This window comes from Cyclopterus lumpus, chromosome 7 (genome assembly GCF_009769545.1).
Source record: "Cyclopterus lumpus isolate fCycLum1 chromosome 7, fCycLum1.pri, whole genome shotgun sequence".
In the NCBI taxonomy this organism is placed as follows: Eukaryota; Metazoa; Chordata; class Actinopteri; order Perciformes; family Cyclopteridae; genus Cyclopterus; species Cyclopterus lumpus.
Window position 1 is genome coordinate 13,079,269 of NC_046972.1, and position 21,125 is coordinate 13,100,393.

The following is a 21,125-nucleotide window of genomic DNA, read 5'->3' on the forward strand; positions in this document are numbered from 1 at the left end:
CTTGATACCATACGTTTCAAAACTGTGTAAAGCATGGGGCAGAGAGACTTAAAAACCTGGAGATAGGATGGAAACATGTCCTCAAGTTTGCTTTTCTTCCGTCCCCGACGTTTCTTGGCCTGTTCCTCGCCCTCCACTGGTTTAGGGTCCATTATGTTATCTGTGTCAGGGTGAGGTCCTATGCATATATAACCATGCAATTCAGTATTCACAAAAAAACTAATAGGAGCCGTGTAAAAAAAAAAAAAATTAAAAAAAATGCAAGGGGTTGGTTGGTGGGGGCTTGCTGCTTTAATGCCTTGATGAATGACATGGCATTGTAGTGACAGTTAAGCCAGGGCTAACTTTCTTCTAGATGACCCTGCATTTTTGTTGCCTTTGTTCTTTGTTCACACAAAGCTAATGTTGGCTTGAAGGAACTAACTATCAAAATAAGTAAAGCACTGAACCCCCACCCTTATTAATCACTTCTACTTTCTGGATTTATTTTTATTTAAACATTTGATTAAATGAAATTCAGATGTCGTTTGTCACCAACCTTCGTCAATGGTTCTCTCTATTGGCTGTCCATCTAATGTAGTCTCTCCAGCCAACTGGGCAAAAAATTCTTTCTTCATTCGTGTGTGACACTTCCTTTGTCGCACCATGAAGCCTCCAATTCCTATAGCAATTTATATTTGAATATGTTGTTAATGCTCAGACATCTTTGTGGATGTTACAAGTTGTTTTGTGAAATTATGGGTGGCTTACCAGGCCTGTAGGGTTTCCGCTTTCTTTTTTTACTATCATCCATCTCCCCTGTTTCTCCTTTGAGGCCCTCGCAGTCAGCCATGCCTTCAGTGCCTCCCTCTGCACCTCCATCTCTGTCAGGGCTCCCAGGGTTCTCCATCTTGGATTCACATTCCATGGGTTCCCCACAGCCTAGATATACAAGATAACATTGAATTTGCAAAAAGTCTGGCATTAAAAAAGGAAAAACACATAGACACCACTAGATGTGCGGAGTGTGCACACCTTTTCCATCCTCCCCTTCTTCGACTTCCCTTAGATCCATTCCATCAGGACCTCCTTCACAGCACAGAGTGCCGAGACGGGAGCGACGCTGCCGCCTCTTATGCAGGGGAGACATGGAGATGCTGCGAAGCAGGGACATACCCGACTCCGTCAGCCACACACCCTCCAACCGGTAGAACTGGGGTTCTGCAAATTGACATTTGTAAATGAGTGACTTGTGACGACCACGCTTCATGTGCTTGTGATAATAAACATGAACAAGCTAAATTCACTGACCTGGTTCTTTGATCTTTATCGAAGCCATAATGGCTGACTCTACTACTGTGAACAAAGGCAAACATCAGGTAGAGAAAGCAAAGTAAAATCATGTCAGTAGTAAATATGAGAATATCCTGGGTATATTTTTGAAACCATAATCTACAGTGCATCTTCAGTTTTAAAACAGTGTCGTTCTGGGACTTACCCATGGGTTTTGGAACATATGCGGAGCAGGATGTGCATGCAAAGCCCTCATCAGAAGCTTGTTCCACCTCATCCTCTGTGTACAAACTCTCACAGACGGCATGGACCCAGCTGCACAGGCACACAGACATACACATACTTTTCATAACAAATCACATTGCGAATCAAAGATGTTATGGAATAATTCATGATGTGAAAAAATTTATAAATAATCCATTCCCCGCTAGTCTTCATTAGCTGCAGTCTCATGAATACCTGTTTGTGTCTGGAGTGCGTGTGTGTAGTTCTAATGAGCAGCACTCACCGATCACAGTACTGACACTGCAGCAGCAGCTCCTCCTCCATAAAGTTCTCTCTGCATACCGGACAAGTGACGAGGCTGGCACAGGGGCCACAGTGGGTGTAGTTGTTCTGCCACTCACAGTGGAAACCCGGGGAGTTGGAACCACACTGCACACAACATACACACCTGCACAGAAGTAGTGAAGCACTGTGTAACAAATTTACAGCCCGCATGAAAGTGTTTTTATTCTATGTTTTTAAATGAAGACATTGAAAAAGGAGCAGCAGCTTCTCTGTTGCTACAGAAGCAAGCGGCAGCGAGATGGGCCTCTGAATTGTTAATGCAGGGCTGAGATATGAGTGTTTTACATAATATGCAAATGTACATGTAGTCATTTCCATTTGACCCCATTTAAAGCTACAAGACTGAATGAAGCATTGTGCTCAAAGGGTTTACTTTTTTTCTTTTTTTTTTTTACCATTTGCACTTCCAACCACCCTTGGGAACATTGTGCAGGGGTGGGTCCAAGCAGTAGGTGTGATAGCTGACATCACAGTCATCACACAGCAGCAGACGAGAGGGGTCCGAAGCCTTTCCACACATCTCGCACACAATACATTCCAAACAGCGCCAGCCCTTACGGAGCATCGTCTTGGTGATCTACAAAAGACATCAGGTTTAATCAATCTATAAAAAAATAGGGTAAAAATAAAATAAAATATGTAAGGATAACGTTTTGCTTACTTTGCTGTTCACACAGTACGGATGGTAACACTGGGCACACTGAGCACAAGCCAATAACTGCCCCTCCGCACCCTTTCCAAAACTGCCACACACAACACACATATCCTGAAACAGAGGAGAGTAATATTTTTAGAAACAAAGAGGATTTGCATTTCATTTGAATGTGGCAACTGTGTTGTTGCCACACAATTAAAAATGTCACTCTACAAAAAGAGCTGTACCTGGAGCAGAACGAATTTATCAGTGTTAGAAAAAAGGACCACTGTGTTCTGCATTGTGTCATCTTCCTCATCGTCTTCCTCCTTATTTAGTCCCGTTTCTGTGGCCATGCTTAGCTGTGAACAAGGGAATAAATAGTTGTAAACATACTGCCAACATGCATCATTAAATGACAAGTAATGAAAATAGTTATGACTACATTATAAAGAATATAAAAATACAGCTCACCAAGAAAGCATCAATGCAGGAGGCCATGGCTTTGAGGCGTGACCTCCCACCACGCCCTCTCCCTCCACCACCACCACCTCGAGGTCTACGCTTCCCAGGAAAACTATTGCTTCGCCCCTTAAGACCAAGGAAAAAACATTTAAATATTAAGTTGTATTCTGAAAATGTAACAATGAAATCTCAAAAACGAAAAGGTTAAAGCAAAAATCACTCAATAAAACAGAACTAAATGTTGACCTCACCTGTTTGACCCGTGAGCGGCCTGGGGATCCTCTCCGTTTCACCTTCTCTCTGTCGCTACTGAAGGGTTCAAAGGGAAGCGAGTCATCGGTCTCAGAGAGCAGATTATCTGTGTGTGAGTGGCTAGTGGGTAAAAGGCCAAACTCCATGGAGAGCTGAGGATCGTGTTCTCCTGGAGAGCCCAAAAAGCCACTGCTGCTCTCATCTCCGTGGCTCATATAGGACATCTCGTCCAGCAGCAATTCCCTCTTAACCTCTTGCTCCTGCAGTTCCTGCTTTATGTCCTCATGAAGTCCTTCTCCTCTCATATGCTCATCATACTCTTCTTCATCATCCTCCTCCTCAGAGTGGGGTAGTAACCTCCCACCTATTTCCATAGAAGAGAGAACCTCTTGTGTGTCTACTGATAAAGAAGAAGGAGACTGGGGGTCCTGGCATGGACTTTCCTGACGATTATCCATGGGCAAATGCTCCGTTTTATCCAAAGAGGCAGGAGAAGCTGGTAACTTTGGTGGATCATTACTTAATGGTTCTGTGATAGGCGTGCACTCAGAACCATTGTTTAATAACTCTGGTGCTACTTCTTGTTCCACTGAGGGAGTGACCTCCTGCGTCTCCTTCTCCACCTGCATACTTTCAGGGCCCTGATGTGACAATGGTGTTGGTTCTACTCTAAGGTTGTCACACTGTGTCTCTGCTGTGGGGTCCTGGGAACGGGTGGATTCAGTCACCTGGCTGACATCCTCTTCTGCTCTCTCTTCATCAGCAGGAAGACAAGAGGCCCCTTGTTCTAGATTTGAGATTATGGAATGTGTGGTTATTAGTGTAAACATTTATAAATCTATCATTAGTTACGGCATACCATCATACAAATAATAAAGTACATTGTGTTCATTTTCAAATATGTCTACAGTGCTTTCTCAGTTTACCTGTGGTGGACCCAAGTGGAACAACGGTTGCCTCAGAAGTCAATCCTTCTGTTGCTACCTGTACCTCCTTGATTTTCTCCCCATGTGTTGACTCACCAACTGCAGACTCCACCCCTAAAGCAAAAAGTAGTTAACTTTCAGCATCCCATTTCAGACATAAAATACACTACATTTACTTCGCCAATACTTTATAGCAGCGAGTCGCAACAGGTGCATTTAACCATATGGATACAACCCAAAAATTGCACTGATCATGCAATACATATACTTCATTGAATATGCTGATCTACTTCAAGTGCTACATTTAGAAATAATAAGTGAAAGAAGTGGGTTATCTTATTGGTCAAGATGCAGTCAACATAAACAAGCTGCATTCTTTTACTAGTCCCATAAAACTAATGAAAAGCAAATCTCGTAAGCTTTGTCTTATGTTGTGTGTGACTCAGACTTACCCAAGCCCATTGGAGCCTCTTCATCAGTTATGGCTTCAGCCTGAACCATCTTTGATGCATCTTTCTGTCCTGGTGTCACCTCTGATAAGTCTGTGTGCTCTTCTGTCACCATGTCTGTGTCTGTTTGGATTGTCATCTCCACCGAATTCACATGCCCTCCCGTCTCCTCGGACGCCTCTCTGGTTTGTGTCTCCGCTGTGTATGGTTGAGTGACTGGCTGCTGCTCATCCTCCTTGCAAAGCCGGCAAATGCACTTGGCTTCTGAAAGCTCCCCCAGCAAAGCGCACTCACTGTGCACCCACCTAAGACAATAAAGAGATGATCAACAAAATATGTAATGATAATATGAGTGACAAGCCATTAATCAACGCTATTGCACTTTTGCATCAAACAAACCTGCGGCACATGCTGCAGCACAGCAGAGTGACAGATGGGTTGGCAGCTTTGCTGCACACGCCACAGCTGCGGTGACGCTGGCAGCCCTCACACACGGCGTAGTTGTCAAACCACTGGGCCACACCTGGCAATACCAGTCCACGGACGCCACACTCCGTACATACACGACACCTCTGAAAATTACAAATGGGTGTAAAATATAAACCATATGATCCCAAAAAATCACGTGAAGACAAGGTCTCTTTTAAATACACTGGTAATTTCTGAGCTTGCTCTTAACAGTAGGTTTCTGAGGTAAGGGCATCTCTTTGTACCAAAGTTAAAGACAAATATGACTTACTCTGCATTTCCATGGGTCAGAGGGAAGAGAATCCATGGCTGGCTGGAGACAGAAGGTGTGGTAGCCCTTATCACAGGCATCACATACCAACATTTTTGAGTCTTCTCCTGGTCGTCTAAGAAAATGAGGAGTAAAGACACTGCTCTTAAAATGGGAAATAAAGCTTAAGTAAAATAGAACAAATGGGAGTACTTTTTTCTTTTTTTAAATATAATGCAAAACATTCAGGACTACATCTGATTCACTATTATAGTGCATCTTATTATTATAGTATCTGATTATCTACAGTTTGACTTACCTGCAAGTCTGACACACTTTACACTCTGGGCACTGCCATCCTGCCCTTTGGATGGGCGTGGCACCGATCTCAAGACAGGCCGCATGATAATGTTGGCCACAACCCGTACAGAACAGCAAGTCCGTGAGCTCCCCTGCTGAATCACACACTGCACACCAAGACTCCTCACCTGCTGTAAAATAAAACATTCCATCCAGGGTGAATACATTTATACTGGCACCATTAACTTTTTTTTTTTTCTCTCTTTCTTAGTTCAATATGAAAGCAGAAGGAAAAAAAAATACAATGAAGGTAGCCTGTAGCCACCTGATGTTTTGTTACGCAAACTAAGAAAAGTCAAAAACATTCCAACTTTTTCAAGAGACCATTACCAACGATTGTTTTCAAGCTATGTGCCAGCAAATTATGTAATCATCAAGTTGTACGCTAAGGCTCCACAAGTGGTCGCGGCACTTGGTCGGGCACCTCAGAATTGTTGTTCCTTGGCCTTAAAAAAAAAACTTCATTGAGGTATATATTTTGCTAGCCAAATAAAATTGTTTACAGGCTATTCAACCTTTGTTTCTTTATAGAGCATGTAATACATGATACATGTAGTTGCATACTTGTATTAAGGCAATTATGTAGTCCATAAATATGAGATAACATTAATTACAATTCCTCCTCGCCATTGTGGAGTATGCCATTTTGCAAGTTACACACATTGACTTTTTGATTATTCACAGTACATTGTGTTCTTACCCCCTCTTGCATTGCAGAGAATAATTCAACGAACAACGCATTGAGCATAAACGCCTTTGTGTGTGCTTGTAGCTTGTGCGCCATCTGTGGAGGCGGTTTATACTTCTATAAACAAAGCTTTACTGTGTGCATGCCTTAAGTAAGGATATTACAACTTTGACAAAGATATTTGGTTCTCTTACCCAACTCCTCTGCCTTGTCTATGTGCTCTGGACAAAGGAGGACCAACTGCTTCATGGACTGGAAGGATCCACTGGCTGCTGAGCAGGGGAAGTGGTAGAACCGCGTGCAGCCCTCAGCATGGCATCGAATGGTTGCGCCCAGCCTTTTGCAGTATTCGCAAAGCTGGAACAAACCAATGCCAACGAGTAAGATTTTGTGAAGGAAGCCTGTTAATCCCTATATTCTCACTCGATACCAGTTTATTCAAGTCTATGGACAGTGCACTTACCCGCTGTGTCCCTGAGATAACGGCCTTATCCACGTCTTCCAGCTCCTCATTCTCCATCCGCTTCACTCCCTCCGACCACACCGCACACCAGTGATGAACTGCACAACCCCCTGTTTTTTTTGTTTGTTTTTTATAAATAAAAAAGCACATCAGGTAAATTCCTAACAAAACATCAAGTCTACATGTGTGCTGCATTCCTGATCAATGGAGTATATTTCATAATTAATTTATTGTACACAAATTAAATACAATAGCATAATGTTTTGAGTTCAACCTGAGTCGTCGAAGAGTGACGTCAGATAGGGGGAGTCGAAAAATCCAATGGAAGACAGGTCATCATTCCCGGGCTGTGGCAGTGGGGAAGCTGATGGCTTGAGGGTTGGCCTCTCAGAAAATGGCCCAAAGTGTCTCAGTTCCCGCTGTCCATGCAGGCTCCTCTCCACACAGTTACAAAGCGCACAGGCTTGAACGCTCTCTCTGTACAGTCAAACGTGATTGTTTAAAACACGAGTAGAGATTCTGTTTTTGGTGGTGCCAACAATGATCAGCTTCTTGGGATATAGTAGTATAACAGTGTGGCTCATATCATTAAAAAAATAATAATCTGAATCAATAACTTACACAGGTTTGCTGGACGAGGCTGCAGTAGCACCAGACAAGCCCTCAGCACCAAGGAGGGCTTTGGACTCCTCCTCAAAGGGGACAAGCTGCTTTGAAGGGGCATTGTCATCAGCTAGAGAATGAAAAAGACAAAGAAAACATCACTTTATATAATGGGAATACATTGCTTTTACCAAACCCCTATTAATGAACCTGCCATTATCACCTTTAATACATTGTAAATCTCAATAAATCCCAACAAAATGTACACATTTAGAACCATATGCACTTTTTTTTTCAGAGCAAAGGCACATTGATAATGGATGATGTAGCGACATGGGGAACGTTTTAAACACAACACATTACCTGTTGGTTCAGAGTCATTTTCTTCGCAGTTTGATTTCTGCTCGTCCATTCCCCGTACTGATTTTGACCTCCTTGACAGAGATCTGCAATTTGAGTACAATCAACTTGTAAAACTTTATCAGAAGAATAGTTTAATGAAACTATTCACGGGATGCAAAAAACGTGTGGACATTATATCTGATAACTATAGCTATGCCATTAACATCAGGTGTGTTATCACTGAATAGAGATGATAATTGGGTGAAAAGGGTAATAAATGTGTCTTCCCATAAAAAAAGAACAGCTAAATAGTATGTAGGTCCCCATTTAACAAAACAGAAAATGTGATTTTTATTAGACAATATAAGTTTAACAATTAATAGCAGCAATTCCCAAAACTCCACACCAGCCTGCCTATTCAACCAAAAGCACATTTCACAAGAAGATTTACAACAAACAACGCAACCAATTAAACACGGCTTATATGTGCTCACTTTAGATAATGTCCCTGTGTTAATCTCACTAACGTTAGCTCTAATGCAATCGAGCTTCCTCGCAAACTCGTGAAAATAGCGCGAGAGACAGATCAGTCGGAAACCGCTCTTACAATTCAAGTTATCGTTTACCAAGTAATGCATAATCCAAATCGATGAAACAGCTGCGCGAACAAGCACAAAATGATGAAACTAAAATGGTGTTTTCCCAAATAAAACAACCATAAATCGGGATACACAAAGAAAACACAACTTCCGTGTGTTCAACTTCCTGTTGCAGCAGAGCTTATTTCGTGCAGAACCTTTGTCGCAAGCATCATAGTTCCGCTGTGAGATTCACGCCATTAGCACAAATAACGTAACGGAAAAACAAACAGCGACGGACTCAGTCTATTTTATCAACACAACTAATAGCAAGATGCAATTTCACGTGTTTCAACGGGGAAATTACAATTATTTACAAGCAACACTTGCCGATCGGCTTGGATTTCGCCTGTTATATTTGATTTATGGTCTAATATCATGGGTGTTAATGTCATCGTGCATCTCCAAATGTGAGAAAACAAAAGACTAAGAAAACAATGCTGCAACGCCATGATCTTATCTAATGGGCTCAAAAGGACAATACGCTGAAATATAGCTCCAGCTGAGTGTCTCGCAGTGTTTCGTTAGTGACAAACACCTTCACTCATCCCGTGAGCTGTCCATATCAAACACATTTCGAAACGTTTCCTATTTATTCAGTGAAGCAGTTGGAAGAAGACCCCAGTCCGAGAACGAGCGCACTGTTGTTTTTAACCCACAACAGCACAAAGTAGAGAATACAAATGAAGCTCATAATGTAATTTATTATAACATTAAACCAATTACAACGCATATGCATCTTTGTCCAGATTATTTAGGAGTGTTTTGAACGCATGTCCAGTAACTAGCACTTTGCATTTCAACCCAAAAATGCCTCATAGCTGCACTCCTGTCCTAACCGACACAATGTGTGGCTCTACGTTAAGACAATGTTGGCGGCTGAACGCCACCGAGCTGATGGACAAAATAAACGCGTTAACGTGAAATAAATCCTCCTCGTGAGAAACGTCTTCGATGGCACCAACAATGGAAACGCAAACTCTCTTCTCGACAACAAACTTGACATCAAATCCACGTCTTACAAAACCCAACTTGTCATAATTAACAAGGACTAAACAGGCTTTGTCTCTCACATGAAGTTGTTCAGAGCAAAAGTGATGACATGATGGCGAACGTTAAGTTAACGTCTTAACATCCTGCTCGCCGAGTTTAAAGTGTAACTTTCACGGTGAACGTTGGGTTCTTATTGAGTAACGTCCGTCAATAACATGGGCCGTTTGTTTCAGTGTTACGGTGGAAGCGAAGGAGATGTTAGAGTTGAATAATTGCAACGCTAAGCACTACTCCTCAATGTAAACACCGACTTCAAAGGGTTGATTTGGTCCAGCAAATAGCCACGGCCGTGTCACCGGCGACAGGCTGAAACGGAAAAGCTACCAACTACCAATGGTGACGTAGCAACAAAGTATCCCTGAGAAGCGCAACTACAATAAATACACCCACTCTCGTGCGCAGGCACGTGTACTTTTAAAAAGTTAACCGACTACTATGTGATCCATACCGTGGACACAGCCGACGTAAAGCACAAATCAACCAAAAGTTAGCCCGCAGGTAACATAGCTAGTTCGCCAGCAAGTAGACGCCCCCATCTGGTCGCAGCTAACGTTAGCTAAACGATAGCAGCGCTACACTACCCGGTCTAAGGTCAGCGCTGCTGTGTCTTTAGCTACATCTGCTGCAAGAAGTTCAAATACACAATAATAAAAAAACAGCTCACCTCAAAAAAACAATATCGTCTCCTCGTACATCAGCACAAGCCAAACAGCCACACAGCTTCCCAAAACGCTGACGCTCGCTTCATTTTATGTACCGGACTATCGCTGCGGCGAGCCGGCTGGAGGGAGAGTGGGGGAAGTGCACCTCGGCGGAAGGCTGCGCGGTGATGCGAGCTAGCGTATTAACTAGGTGGATGATGCTACGGTTAGCTAGCTAACCAGCAGCCTGAGCTTTGCGTCGAGTGGTCGTTTACTGACGGGGGACTAGTAAGCACCGAGACATGTCTTCAACCGGTCCCGACAAAGGCTCTCCAGCTCCATGCTGTGAATCCTAAAAACTACCCGCTATCGGTCTCCTTGCTTGTGTGTTTAGCTTGAAGGCTAACAACCGTTAGCCTCCGCTCTGTTCTGGAATCTCGCTCGCGAGGTCGTTAAAAGCGACTGCAAGTTTGCACGAAACAGTGCATCCAAAAATTACAGCCCCAAACTTTGTTGACACTACAGTAAATGTAGTTTTTCTTTTAGTTTCAGTCCAGTGCGAAAGATTAATCTCCCTAAATGTGCAGCTCAACTTTGCATGGGTCCCCTTGTATGGGTCACTAGCATCGCTAAACTGCGTTGCGTCTGCACACGGCTGTTCCGCCAAGTGGCTATCTGCTTCTAGCAGTACTGGCTAATAACAACTACGTCAAAAATGTATTCATGCAAAACAACGATCACAAATGTAATTTTATTAGAAGACGCCAGTGAAACGTGTCACAGCTTCAGTGTGGTGATGTTCGACGTTGTGCCACGGGAACCATTTTGCACACAGCACATGATTTTAATCTGAGCGCGGACCACTGAAATATAGTGTTAGGTATTAGGTCATTCGATTTTTGGTTCCCGGGAAGCCATTTTTTTCATTAGATTGTTATCATTTTGGAACCAAAGCGACTTTGACATGCCCACAGATGAAGGCATTAGTTTTTTTGTATTGATCAGCCGCGATTTAATTGAGTTCTATAGGCTCTTGTTTTCTTATAGTAAATATATGTTGTAATTAACATAACATGTGTCTGAGCAATTCCACGTGGTTCCTAAAGACTTATTCAGCTTCTGATACTGTACTCTCCGACTACTATACTGCACTGCGTTGCGCATTTGGATGGAGTGACAGAGAGTAGATTGGGAAGAGGAGGATAATGAATCACTCACAACTACCATGATGTGAAATAAACCTCAACCAAGTTGTCAGCAGGTTCACCAATAATAACCTCCATAAACCAGAACACCTGCGTGTTATTTCAATGTGTGGCCACATTGTCTTATTTTGTATGTCATTAGGCTAACATTCATTGGACATTTTGTATCAAGCCACATGAATGAATATTAAAAAAATAGATAATTGTATATATCTTGTGTAACAATATATTACACCCTGGGTCATAAATGTTGACCATCCGCTCAACACTTTACAGACCTTAATCACATGAATCAGTTACATTATCTGTTCATGTAATACATGTTAGATACATACTGAACATAATGCAGGGGGGGAATGAGAGAGGCCTTCTTTATCATTAGGTGGCCTTATCACTGTGAGAAAGTTCCAGTGACATGTGTGACTCAGGAAGGACAGGTTCAAGAAAGTTGTTCTCAATCCTCAATCCAGTGTTGTCATGTTGATAACGTAATAACGTTCAATCGTTGAGCAGATAAGAGCCAAAAGTCCTCTGAGATACATGAGTTCAAAGCTTTTTTTCTTTTCTTTTTTTCAGAAATTGTCTTTCTTAAATCATAACACCAACCTTCCCATGCCATCCTTATATAGGCCACTCTGTGAACAAAAAGCCGTAGGCAATACATGATGTACAACTTGAATGTCATTGGATTGATCCTGTGAACTTGCACAAAATTAGGTTGGGTAACAGTCCATTGTGAGAAGGTCACAGGTTTAATCTTAAGAGCATCTGCTAAATGTCTCAAATGTAAAGGTGATCACACAATACATTATCTTCAATGTAAGCGGTGAACAAGCACCTACTCCAGGGTGATCTGCAGCTGACCCTACACTGAAACATATCTGGTAATGCAAATGTCCAGAGGCCTCAGGAGGCATCAGGGCTCATATGAGACCGCTGATGAGAAAAATCTTGCCTTTCTGACGCTCCATGCAACTAAATAAAGAATTGCCTTCCAAATGTGACTTGAAGCTAAAACGTAAGAAATATGCTTATATATACACACCAACATTATTTAGATTAAAGCCTCACTTTTCCACATGATGGTGGCGAATAGACCAATGATACCTATAATAATACCAATAATTCACAATATTAGACAGCAGTTCCAAAAGGAACCAGATAAGAAAACCCATGCTTTTAAAGGCTTTTAAAAATAACCTAGCACTCTTTAGTATTTAAAGAATGAAAGTGTTTTCGTATTAAGTCATATGGTTTTTGATAATTGTTTATTCAATACAAACCTATACCAAATCTCCATTAATGCATTTTTATCTTTCATGTCTCTAAATATTGTCATAAAATAAAAGTTGTCATATTTATTCATGACTGCTGACACTGATCTGTATTTTACAACTAAAGTATATTTTGTTTTGGAAATGTGTGCCTCTCTGTGGTGTGCAGGTTTAAAATGTGGAAATAGGTTATTACTAGTCACCCTGAAAGGATTAGTTAACTCCCCATTCAGCTTTAGCCAGATTGGATTAGATTTTGGGTGGCTGAGACAAGGTGGAAGACAGTGACTGATTGGCCAATGGATGTAAATAGAGGATGGCATTAGGACATAGTGCTTTTCCTATTGGCCAGACTGTGGGGCCTGTGCCTTCCCATCTGCCTCCTGTTTCTCAAGGATAATCCTCTAGAATACCTCCACAGATGTTTACTACAGAACGTAAACCTGAAGAAGAGAATACAATCCTCAGTATTATTACAGTTATATACTTCACAGATAACTGAGAAAACAATGTAGGCTACTTTTACAGGATACAGTTTGTTCTCTGAATATCTTTTCTGTTTTCAGTTGTGTTGAGTAGTGTTGAATTACAGTGCATCTAATCTGGGGTATAGGTTTTATACAAGGACGTTTAGGAAATACAATAAAATAAAATAAATAGGCTTAATCTCAGTTTCTCCACAAGGGGGCGTATAACCTTGTACTACCTGCCATGAATTTGTCCTCAAACATTTTTCAGAACTTTTGAAAAGTAGGTTTACGTGACTAAATGTTGTAACAGGAAAACTGCAAAAAAAGAATTGTGCAGACTAGAAGACTTAATGCAACATGGCAACAAAAGTACAATTGTACTATGCCACCAACAGATATAGTACTTGATCCCAAATTGATCAGCAGATACTAATAAAACTGTCTCCTTTAAGATTATAAAATACTTGATATCTCCCTTGAAGTAGTTATGTGATAAAGTCTGTGATGTCGACAAGGTGGTGGCAGTGTGGAGAATATTAAGTACGTCTGGGCTTTTCATTAACCAGCCTGCTGGAATATATTTCCACAGAGCCCTTGAACACTGTAACAAACATAATACTCAACTACGACCCCAGAAAGTATCTTTCTGCACATGTCTCAGCTTTTTCACACTTGCTAAACAAGCTAAAGACAAATCAGCTTAACTGACTCAATTTCCTCGAGAGCTTGCTCATTAAAATTACATTTTAATTCATTTTACAACATGTGAGGACATACAATACATGTAGTTGAATTATTATATTAATATGATACATTTCTATATTCTTATTCATAAAGTACAAAAATAAAAATTCTATTGTGGGAAAATTAATTTATATCCCATTAAACACTATCTATATGACTGAAATAATTAAAAGAAATAACATGACGTACAAATAGACTACTACTGATACAGTTGTTTTGGAATTACCTCTTTTTACTGATCTGATCAATTGTCTCATCCAACCCAATCTCCCCTTCAAAACATCCCTTGAGTATTAGCATGTACATCATTCTAATGCAGCAATTGGTGAAAAAAAGCAAGCAAGCCATTCCAGTGCTTTTAATTTATTAAAGAAATAACAAGAAGTGTTAGGGTAAATACATCAAAGCTGCACACTGTGACATAGTGTGTATAGTTTTAGGCTGTTATGGATGAAATGAGTTGGAGTCTAAAAAGATACATCCCAAACTGTACAGTAATTTTGCATACCAATGCACATCTGATGTCTGCTTCTCTTTCATTTCCATCCTCAGAGGTTCACTCAGATAGTCTTGCTTGTACAGAGTGACATTATTCACACAAACACCTGCTCTGTCCTTTGCGGCCAAAGTGCTACAATAAGTCTTGGTGCAGGCTGTTTTACTGTCTGTGGTCTGCTGTCCTTTTCTTGTCTCCCCCCAAAGTAGCTGGTTTAATGAGGAGAGGAGTCGCACGGGTCCAAATGCCCAGTGTGCCAGTCTGTGGTCATCCACCAGAGCATAGCTGGATGCCAGCACTCCTTCAACAAACACAGATCCAGCTTCTGTCAAGGGAGCATACACTCCCACACTCTCTTCTTCTGAAACTGAGATGATTCGAGATGGACGTATTTGAGCCTCAGCTGTATGGATGAGAACGCAGTCTCCAGTTTTGGCTCTGCTAGCAAACTGAGCCTGATACTCACTACTGTTGAGTCTGCAATGTGGGGCTAAAAACACCAAGTGATGTGGAGTCAGGGCCAATCGATGGCCATCTTCTGTCTCTAGAGAAAGAAAAGTAGACCAGCTTTCTTGGTCCTGGTGCAGAAACAAGAGCACTTGGCTCAACACGACTTGGCCTGTCCCAGACAGGGCCATGACTCTGTCCCCGGCAGCCAGGGATGACAGGCTCTTCTGCATCCCTCCAGCAACAGTCACCCGGGCCCAGCCTGGGAAACATCCACCCTTTTCCACTGCAACAGAGTGATCTGCAGGAAAATCAGCATAAAAAAGCCATGATGACTAAACTCAGTCATTGTGTTTGATTTCTTGTCTTAATGTCCTGAAACCATCCAGTGAATTGATGTAATTTGACACCGACATGGTCTTGTATGAAAGTTAAACTTACCAGCCTTTACTGAGCAGTGGATGTGATACTTGGACTCATAGTGGACCCAATCAAAGCCAGCCTCCACAGCCAGCTGGGCTAGAAGGCCGTACTTCTCCGTTTCTCTATCGTCAGTGGTTATATCCACGGCCCGTCCTTCATAGTGCAGAGAGCCGGGAGGGTGGTGGCCGTCCTCGTCCCAGGCCTCTGTCACGCGCAAGTGTACCCCTGGCCACTGGTTCATCACTGCAATCGCCAGCCTGTTCAAACAGTCCTTACAGCGCTAGAAACAGAATGACAGAGGTAAGGGGTTCAGTTTGAAACTGAATTAACTGATCAGCCAACATCAGTTCATCACAGATATATTGTTTTGACACATATGTTGGACGATAAGTAACAGGAAATTGCTGTACAGAAATACCAACGATGTGTTTGAGGTCATTTACAAACTGTCTTCATAACATAGTTTGTCGACCAAAGAGCATTGACAATTATTGTCCATTTGTAAAACTGTCCCAACCAGTACATATCTTAGCCGTAGTTCTACAACAGTCAATATATTATTATCAGATTTTTTTCACTCTCAAATATCAATATCGGTACCAACTTAAACAAGTATCAAGTCAGACTGTGTAACATTATTCTCAAGAAAGAATAAGATCTAAAATTGGTAAAATACCCACATTCATCACGCCATGAGCCTAACAAATATCTTATCAAATATTTCCATTTTCTAAAACAAAATCTACAAAACATTCAGGTATCCATTTAATCTAATAGGAAACATACATACATTATATAATATACTTAGTTTTTAAATATTAATCTATGTATGATTATTGTTGCTTAAGATATAAATCAACAAGGGATTAAAATAAGATCAACTCATAATAATTTTCCACAACAAACTGGTGTAACTAATAACACCTCTCTGCAAATCAATATTATGTTTGTTATTGTAATCCCTCTTTTAGTTTATTATTATGGCTTTTAAAATGCTTTGAAAGAAGGAAATGTTTATTTCAAAGACAGTAGTTTTAGACTATTTTCAGTCACTGTCAGCAGCATGTCCCATGTATCGGGAAAGTAGAAACACGCATTGTACATACATAGCATAGCACACAGTGATATTTAGCTTCTGCACTGGTCCATCGTATTAGGACCAGTGTGCAGTTATTATGCAGCGCCGTGGGAGCAGTTTGAGTATTTGATGCCTTGCTCCAGAGCACATCAGCAGTGCCAGTTACCAATCGGACTCCTCTCCAGCTACCAGCCAACATGGCGTGCTTGATCTGGCGACCCTCCAGTTCCCAAGCCAAGTCCCAACAGACAGAGCTACTGTCCCAATCATTTATTAACAGAGTGGATGGCACAGCCTCAGTGTACAAGAAGTATGTACAGTATGAAAGCCGACGGTACACCTCAGTGCACAGACGGATTTCAGTGAAAATGATTCCAGTATTTCAACAACGTCTCCGGCTCTCATGTTGTGATTGTTTGTCTGCTGGCAACATCACACAATTCCTCCTCTTCTCTGTTAAAGGCTATCTCAACCTTGCTCCAACAATCAGAGTACAAGAACAAAGCTACTGTAGCCAGTGTGGCGCATTCCTTGGCCTTTTCGACAAGGTGACAGAATGATCAAGGCCATGCTCTGTCTTTTCCAGATTGTTTTTCCGGTTTCACCCTAGACATTTGATCAGAACTTAGAAGTTCAGAAATGTGCACAGTGACTCTTAACACCAACGTGGTCCATGATGTTTCAGGCGGTGTCAGTATTGTCGCAGGCTCGATAAATGACATAAACCAAGTTAATACATCTCATTATCTGGACAATTATTTTATCTTGTGACTGCAGTTGACTCGTCTTGCTATTGAGTATAAAAAGAGGGTTGATAAAGAAAGCGATGAGAGTGTGAGAGATGGAGGGCGAAAAAGCTGAGTGAGAAGAAAGCAGTGTGGCAGAGGGCCGAGGTTGGGAGTAAAGAGAGAGGGCAGAGGGCAAGAATGTATGGGCATGGACTTGGGAATGTGACAGCAAGAGTGAGAAAGCGAGAAGGACAGAAAACAAACTGGTTACATTTTTTTCTCGCAATGCCATTGAAGAGAGGCGTTTCATTGTCAGAACTACAATAGTCGCTTTTCCGACGGTGCCATTACTTCAGCAAGAGGGAATTTTGTATAGGCGACCCCTCGGAGTCTCCAAATGACGCACAAAGAGAGTCTTTCACATCTGGGCAAAAGAGGGGCACATGCACATACACACAGACACTCAAACTGGGCACACATATAAGGCCACAGATTTCTATCAAATACACAGTACAATCACTTGAGGAGGGGAAGGAACACAGATTTGTATCCCAAACAATCACAGAAAGCCGCAGCATCTGGGCGACATCTGCGTCAAGACACCATGTGTCGCATTCAAAAGGTTTATCAAAAAGCATCCAGATCTTCCTCTGGGCCATCGATTTTCTAGCCATGAATGTGGATACCTATCCCCAGTAAACATTAAGGAGTTCAAGTTTAAGAGCCACCAAGAGCCCGTCATAGGAATAGTTTGATTTCCAATAACAAAGACTTTGGTTAAAGATTAAAAGGAAGTGTTCCTGAAGGGAAAGGCAGTCTCTTAAGGGGTAGTGTTGAATTACATCCTGATCTTCTTATCTCAAGAAAAGGGAGGGGAAGTTTGGTTAAAACTTACACACTCTGTGTGCAACAGTTGTTTGAGTTTTAAGAGCCTGCAAGGGAAGGTATGGCAAACAATGAACAAGATTATACGATTTGATTTGAAGGTGCCATGCTGGGTAGCCGACTATGAGCTGTAAACTGATGCCTGTCCCTTCATGTGAATGTAGTTAATCAATTATCCAGCAGAGGGATTGGCTTGAAAAGGTTCAAGGGACACCAGAGAGAGCATCCTTTTTAGGTTACTCTCTGCACCCGGTATCACTGGGGATAGTGGAAACAAGTGATGCAGTGTATCAACCGATACTACAACATCCTTAAAACCTGCCATGGTTGAACTGGTTTCACCATAATACACCAGCCTCACCTTGTTCATGAAGCGGTCTGCGTTGGTGTTCTCCTCATCCTTGAAGACAATGTCAGGGTTGTAGTTGCACACTAGTTCATTGAAGCGCTCAGAGGTGCGTGTGATCTTGCCTTCTGCTCTCCCGCTGGCACCGAGGTTGTTTTCTGAGAAGTTGGGGAAAAACTGCTTGTAGTGCATGGCTGTAAGTTTCCTGGCCCTGGAGCGGATTCCGTAGCCAGGACCCGGTCCGCATCCCTGGACCAGCCACATGCAGGTCCACAAGGCAAGCAGGCCGAGCTGTGCCAGGCGGGCCCACCAGGACTGCTTCATTGGGGAGGGCTGGGGCTCCCAGGAGTCAGTGGCTCACCGTGCCTACAGTGGTACCCCAGTTCCAGGTGTGTTGTCGCATGTGAATGAGGGTCAAATCTTGGTCCATTCCAAATCATGTGGTACTAGAGCTGATGAGGATAAAAAAAGAAGAAGCAAATCATTATTTGTTGAGATATGAACTTCTTCTTTCTGTGTTCACTCATGATAAAACATAAGTAAGAATCTGTTGTTTTGACTTTAGGTTCGCACAGCCTTGAGTGAGGTTATAATGAATGATATGATTGGCTGAAATCTAAAGTTTCTGAACTTTGACACCAGCTATTAGAATAAGTGACACACTACACGTCTTTAAGGTTTCTCTCCAAATATTCCACCATCTATCTCCAGCTTTTAAGCCTCTTGTGAGCTGAAAGTAGTCTTCACGCGTCCATCGCAGTTACCTGTCTCGGCGCAGGTGTTTTTCTTGTGTTTCTAGTCACTTACCGCTAATCTGTCTCCACGCAGTTCCTTAGACGAGGCACACAAACTGACGCAGACCAACAGCTCCACTGCTCCCCGTAATTCCTATGGACGCTCCCGTGGCGCTCTCATCCTCTTTGTCCATCCAGAAATGTCTCCACTGAGATTTCTTTCTTCTTCTCTCCTTCGTCCACCGTCTTCTGTCGCGTTTCACAGCTCCTGGCCACCTTGCACCAGCCATTGGGTCTTATTAGCGTCCGGACAAGATTGCCCTCCCTTCCTCTGCGCGCTCCCACTGCGACAGCACACGCCTCCAATTCAACCTTACAAAGGACAAATGATTAGCCTACTCATGTTAACAAAATACCCCCCCCCCCCCCCCCCCCCCATTAAATATTAAAGGTTAGTTAAAGACAGTTTTGGAAACGTTTCCACATATATTATATTTAACAAAGCTCTCGAATTAGCTTGCCACATTATATTTCAATTGAATAACTTTGAACCAACATAGCCTTGCTTCTGTCAGCTCATCTCACCCATCAAAAGTGGATGGGTCAACTGTGATGACCCTGTCCTGAGGTCATTAATATACACAGTTGAAGGTAAGTTTATGTGAGGAACACATGTGTCCAGCCTTGACACCCCTGACTCAGACTTACAGTGTTGTCTTCCTGTGTTTGGGGAGCCAGCCTGACCCCCCTGAACCTTGTGCACCCAAGACCTCTCCACTGGAAACACCCACTGGCCACATCAACATATTATTTTTATCCTTCTCAGAACAATAGCTGGGAGTCATAAAAATGTGTCAGATCATTTCCAAAGAGGGGTCAGAAAAGAAAGGCATCGTTGTGTCTCAAGGGTCTGACATGTGTAATCACACACGGAAGCTTAAATTAATGGTGGATTCAAAGGTCGAAGTGTGTCATCATCCTATCTGCAGCTTCCTGGAACACTTGAGGACTTAATGATTTGTGGTTGGTTTCATGACAATGACTTTGTTTTAAAGAATCTTAAGCCCACTCACAACAGAGCTGCTGTGTACTGTCTGGGTGTTTATATGCATAGTTTTTTTGCAAGTGCATATCTTGGTTTGATGTGATTGCATTTTAAAGATGCTTCAAGATTAAATCACTAGGCCCTCTCATCCGACGAGAACAGAGATATTCTTATCAGAAGGGAGCCTGTGAATTTCTCATTCTGTACCTGATCTAAAACAGCACTGACAATTAGCTGTTTTGTAATGAAGCACAGGTCACTGAGCTCCACAGTGACCATGGAAAGGCATCCCTGTTAGAGAAGTTTCCAGAAGATCCCAGGATGTTGTAGGGAGGGGTGGCAAGGCAAATCTTCATCTTCCTGTCCTTGTGATAAACATGGGAGAAGGCTCAAGTCTGGCCCAAGCAACACTGATGAGAGATATCAGCTTTCATGACAAATGCAGGGAAAGACTCAATCAAAAACAAAGCAACAAACACTTACAATTAACCACACCAATGTTTCTTTTCAAAGCCGTGCAAAGAGACGAGATTTCCATCTGACATAAAAGGGAAAGGAAGGAAGCAAACATCTCTGTAGGTCGGAGATGGAAATAAAGTCATTCTTATTCGTTTTTATTTTGGTACCCCCATCCTCCTGCCTCCCCCTGCCTCCTTCTGGCTCTTAGCATTTCACTCCCCCATTTCATTTCAGGATGGGAGTACATGGCCGGGTGAATGCTTGGGTTTCCTGCAAAGCCACAGCGCAGACAGCGAGATCTTTCCTGCCTGGGTTAGTGTACCCTGCTTTGTTCTATCCTAATGTTAGCACCTGCTCGTGGTCAAATAAAGAAAACACTTTTTTTTTTTCTTCTTCTGTGGAGTTTTTAATCACTGACTAGAGCACTAATAATGGCTATAAAAAAGGATATCTACAAATGTAGCTAAGAATGATATCGGGATTTATTTATTGTAAGGATGCAGGGATTTTAAAACAGTAATTAGGTTTTGGAGCAATACTGGCTTTGACATCTCAAGTTTATCTTGGAGCTGAATAGACACTCCAGGATCCACTTCCTCAAATGGAGGCCATTAGAAGGGGGGGGGGGTCAAGGAACTGACACCTAACCACCTCCCTCCCCTCTCCACACGCACACACGTCCTTTCTCTCTGCCCACCACTACACCGCCCATTCCAC

The 21,125-nt window shown here is 42.3% G+C and overlaps 2 protein-coding genes across 7 annotated transcripts in view; both read right to left on the reverse strand.

Annotated features, from left to right (window-relative positions):
- The window catches only part of kmt2d (lysine (K)-specific methyltransferase 2D), a 31,198-nt gene extending 20,469 nt beyond the window's left edge, over window positions 1-10,729 (reverse strand). For 2 of the 6 annotated variants that reach the window (XM_034537418.1, XM_034537414.1), the window contains exons 1-23: window positions 10,098-10,729; window positions 7,764-7,846; window positions 7,419-7,530; window positions 7,072-7,274; window positions 6,798-6,907; window positions 6,529-6,691; window positions 5,606-5,777; window positions 5,308-5,422; window positions 4,968-5,140; window positions 4,572-4,873; window positions 4,120-4,233; window positions 3,193-3,980; window positions 2,951-3,067; window positions 2,725-2,838; window positions 2,504-2,608; window positions 2,238-2,419; window positions 1,781-1,945; window positions 1,478-1,587; window positions 1,291-1,335; window positions 1,015-1,200; window positions 751-921; window positions 539-661; window positions 57-178 (exon numbers count right to left, since the gene is read on the reverse strand). In XM_034537418.1, the coding sequence (XP_034393309.1) occupies window positions 57-178; window positions 539-661; window positions 751-921; window positions 1,015-1,200; window positions 1,291-1,335; window positions 1,478-1,587; window positions 1,781-1,945; window positions 2,238-2,419; window positions 2,504-2,608; window positions 2,725-2,838; window positions 2,951-3,067; window positions 3,193-3,980; window positions 4,120-4,233; window positions 4,572-4,873; window positions 4,968-5,140; window positions 5,308-5,422; window positions 5,606-5,777; window positions 6,529-6,691; window positions 6,798-6,907; window positions 7,072-7,274; window positions 7,419-7,530; window positions 7,764-7,812 (3,741 nt within the window). In that variant the 5' untranslated portion in view covers window positions 7,813-7,846; window positions 10,098-10,729. Of the gene's footprint in view, window positions 1-56; window positions 179-538; window positions 662-750; window positions 922-1,014; window positions 1,201-1,290; window positions 1,336-1,477; window positions 1,588-1,780; window positions 1,946-2,237; window positions 2,420-2,503; window positions 2,609-2,724; window positions 2,839-2,950; window positions 3,068-3,192; window positions 3,981-4,119; window positions 4,234-4,571; window positions 4,874-4,967; window positions 5,141-5,307; window positions 5,423-5,605; window positions 5,778-6,528; window positions 6,692-6,797; window positions 6,908-7,071; window positions 7,275-7,418; window positions 7,531-7,763; window positions 7,847-8,349; window positions 8,497-10,097 lie in introns of those variants that run through there. The other 4 variants (XM_034537417.1, XM_034537419.1, XM_034537415.1 and 1 more) reach the window with 4 other exon arrangements.
- Window positions 10,730-14,114: 3,385 nt separating this feature from the next.
- Window positions 14,115-19,597, reverse strand: dhh (desert hedgehog signaling molecule). The gene is made up of 5 exons (XM_034537410.1): window positions 19,490-19,597; window positions 18,978-19,276; window positions 18,186-18,622; window positions 15,152-15,413; window positions 14,115-15,011 (listed from the first exon to the last, which is right to left on the reverse strand). The coding sequence occupies exons 3-5, from the start codon at window positions 18,492-18,494 to the stop codon at window positions 14,212-14,214; spliced, it is 1,371 nt and encodes a 456-aa protein (XP_034393301.1). The 5' UTR covers window positions 18,495-18,622; window positions 18,978-19,276; window positions 19,490-19,597; the 3' UTR covers window positions 14,115-14,211.
- Window positions 19,598-21,125: the final 1,528 nt, after the last annotated feature.

What these genes read in the sequence shown, in the direction of transcription:
- dhh (XM_034537410.1), bottom strand. Translation starts at nt 18,494, where the DNA reads ATGAAGCAGTCCTGGTGGGCCCGCCTGGCACAGCTCGGCCTGCTTGCC. An exon ending in CAGACCGCTTCATGAACAAG is followed by an intron (nt 15,414 to 18,185) that starts GTGAGGCTGGTG and finishes TTCTGTTTCTAG; the next exon opens with CGCTGTAAGGACTGTTTGAA. An exon ending in CCACTGCTCAGTAAAGGCTG is followed by an intron (nt 15,012 to 15,151) that starts GTAAGTTTAACT and finishes ATTTTCCTGCAG; the next exon opens with ATCACTCTGTTGCAGTGGAA.